At 42.6% G+C, this 2,733-nt stretch overlaps 1 protein-coding gene across 1 annotated transcript; it reads right to left on the bottom strand.

Annotated features, from left to right (window-relative positions):
* Positions 1–461: 461 nt before the first annotated feature.
* Positions 462–1,487, bottom strand: LOC118676340 (protein mono-ADP-ribosyltransferase PARP14-like). The gene is made up of 2 exons (XM_036350099.1): positions 1,229–1,487; positions 462–886 (listed from the first exon to the last, which is right to left on the bottom strand). The coding sequence occupies exons 1-2, from the start codon at positions 1,470–1,472 to the stop codon at positions 597–599; spliced, it is 534 nt and encodes a 177-aa protein (XP_036205992.1). The 5' UTR covers positions 1,473–1,487; the 3' UTR covers positions 462–596.
* Between the last annotated feature and the right edge of the window lie 1,246 nt (positions 1,488–2,733).

Raw genomic sequence — 2,733 nt, 5'->3', positions numbered from 1 at the left:
CAAAGCATTTGACTCAGAAGTAATAGTCTTTGACATGCAGAGCTGGAAACAGTTAAGACATTGGGCCCAACTGTTGTGGCTCAGTGGTTGAGCGTTGACATATGAACCAGGAGGTCACGGTTTGATTCCTGGCCGAAGCACATTGCCAGGTTGCAGGGTTCCCGCCAAGTGTGGGGTGGTGCAGGAGGTAGGCTATCAATGAAATCTCATCAGGTGTTGTCCTCTATCTCTCTCCTATTCTCTCGCTCCTCCTCTCCCTTCCTCTGCTTCCCTCTCCTCCACTCCCTCTCCCTCTCCCTCTCCCTCCTCTCCCTCTCCCCCTCTCCCTCTCTTCCCCCCCCCCCCCCCAATCCCTCTCTGAAATCAATAAAAAAATATATTTTTAATGACAACAGCCAACACTATTGCTATTTGGTGTGAATGAATAAAAATTATACCGTTTTTGTTTTGTTTCGTTTCTTTGTCAGATCGGCAAAAAATATATTTTTTGGTGTGTCACAGAATTTTAGTAATTAGTTTATGTGTGCCATGAGTTGAAAAATGTTGAAAATTACTTGTGTAGATAAATAATGTCTTCTGTGAAGGATACCAAAATGTTATTTTTTAAAAGTAATGAGGTATTCTGGGTAAGCCTGGTAGTCATAAAATACCACAAATAAACTTGGAGTGCTCACATTATCTGTGACAGTATCATACAGGTCAAGAGGATTTTGAGGATTCTTTGGAGGAGGTACAAGTAATGAATGATTTCCAGGTGCGTACAATCCAGTGAGCACACGCACATAATACATATGCTTTTTCCCATTTGCGTCTGGTCTGGAGTAAGTATCATGGGCAGAATAACTGGCACTGACAGCAAAGTAGGTTCCCTTTCCGAATGCCACAGCTGTGAAAAGAAAAACAACATTTTAAAGAATTCCAATTTGTCTATAATTTGATGTATTGACTCAATGTCCAATAATGTTAATATAATGTTCAGTTCTTTCTAAAGCCTCCTTAAAAATAATGTGTGTGTGTGTGTGTGTTTAATTTTAAAAAATCATTCCTCCACCTCAAAGGGTCAGTCAGTCCCTTTGGGAGGAAACATAGTGAGTCTGACCTGAAACTTTGGCTGCACCATGACCATGAGCCATGAGGGAACACAATGCAATCCGCGGGACCCCTGAGCCAGCTTGGCTTCTCATGGCTGACACCTCCTTTGGAGCAGCCACGTGACTTACTTCCTTACCATTCTTTCCTGCATAACTGCGGTTAAAGCCATGTTGATTGACATGTGGCAAGGAGTCAGCATCTGTCCCATGGAAGAGCAGCTTCTCATTTTGTGTATGGCCATTCTTGTCATCCATGGTTTTTTTCTTTGTCTGGTAGTACTGCCAGAGACTTGGATTCTGGATTCTCTCAATCTGCAAATCAATAAGGAAAAACATTCTGTCAGTGCCAATGGCCTGTAGCAGATACAGCAAATGAAACATGATCACTATTTTTACTTAAATATTTTTATTGATTTCAGAAAGGAAGGGAAAGGAAGAGCGAGAGAGAATCAATGATGAATGGGAATCATTGATCGGCTGCCTCCTGTACACCCCCTACTGGGGACTGAGCCTGCAACCTGGGCATGTGCCCTCACCGGAATCGAACCCAGGACCTTTGAGTCCTCAGGCCCACACTCCATACACTGAGCCAAACCAGCCATGGCACTATTTTTTGTTTTAATCCTAACCAGAGTATATGTCTAGAGAGAAGAAGGGGAAATGAGATAGAGTTAGAGATAGAGATAGAGATAGGCAATGATGTGAGAAACATCGATCTATTGCCTGCCATATGTGCCCAACGAAGACTCAAAACCACAAACTAGGTATGTGCCCTGACCAGGAATCAAACCCAAAACATTTTGGTGTTCCGGATGGCACTCCAACCAACTGAGCCACCACTGGCCAGGGCATGACCACTATTTTTTATAAGTAAAAATTACTATAAACAGCAAATTCAATGCCAGGTGGCAGCTCTCTGCATTCGAAAATCTTTTTACATCCAGTGCTTCACAAATCAGGCCTTGGGTGAAAAGTTGTTTTAATTTTTAACATCTTTTTTTTAAATATTTTTTATTGATTTTTTTACAGAGAGGACAGGTGAGAGATAGAGTCAGAAACATCGATGAGAGAGAAACATTGATCAGCTGCCTCCTGCACACCCACTGCTGGGGATGTGCCCACAACCAAGGTACATGCCCTTGACCGGAATCAAACCCGGGACCCTTGAGTCCGCAGGCTGATGCTCTATCCACTGAGCCAAACTGGCTAGGGCAATTTTTAACATCTTTTATGCACCACATGCAGCAAGCAATACTTAGGATCTTGGACGACCAAGGCAGCTCAACTCCTGCTTCTTACTTTCACTGTAATTACTGCTCCTATTGCAGGTATTCTGGGTAAGCCCCTTTGCCTCTCCCATCCAAGTCCTTTTAAGATATTGGTTTACCTAGCCAAGTTCTAACCACGGGAGAAGCACTAGAATGTTTAGGCAAGAAGGAAATTAGTTCATGAACTCATCCAATTGGAAGAGTGGGGCATGAATCCTGGTGACAGGGAGTCTGGCTGGAGACCAAAGTGGCCTTGTTTTTTCTTTTCTAATTTATTTTTCAATTACAGTTTACATTCAATATCATTCTCTATTAGTTTCAGGTGTACAACAAAGTAGTTAAAAAATTATGTACTTTACAGAGTGGTCCCCCCG

This window comes from Myotis myotis, unplaced genomic scaffold, assembly GCF_014108235.1.
Source record: "Myotis myotis isolate mMyoMyo1 unplaced genomic scaffold, mMyoMyo1.p scaffold_m19_p_2, whole genome shotgun sequence".
NCBI classification, from domain to species: Eukaryota; Metazoa; Chordata; class Mammalia; order Chiroptera; family Vespertilionidae; genus Myotis; species Myotis myotis.
This window is presented reverse-complemented; position numbering and strand designations above follow the sequence as displayed.

Bases quoted from the DNA above. Each gene is read 5' to 3' on its own strand.
- LOC118676340 (XM_036350099.1), bottom strand. From the start codon at position 1,472: ATGTTTCATTTGCTGTATCTGCTACAGGCCATTGGCACTGACAGAATG. The intron at 887-1,228 runs GTAAGGAAGTAA...TTCTTTTCACAG, and splicing joins CAGTTATGCAGGAAAGAATG to CTGTGGCATTCGGAAAGGGA.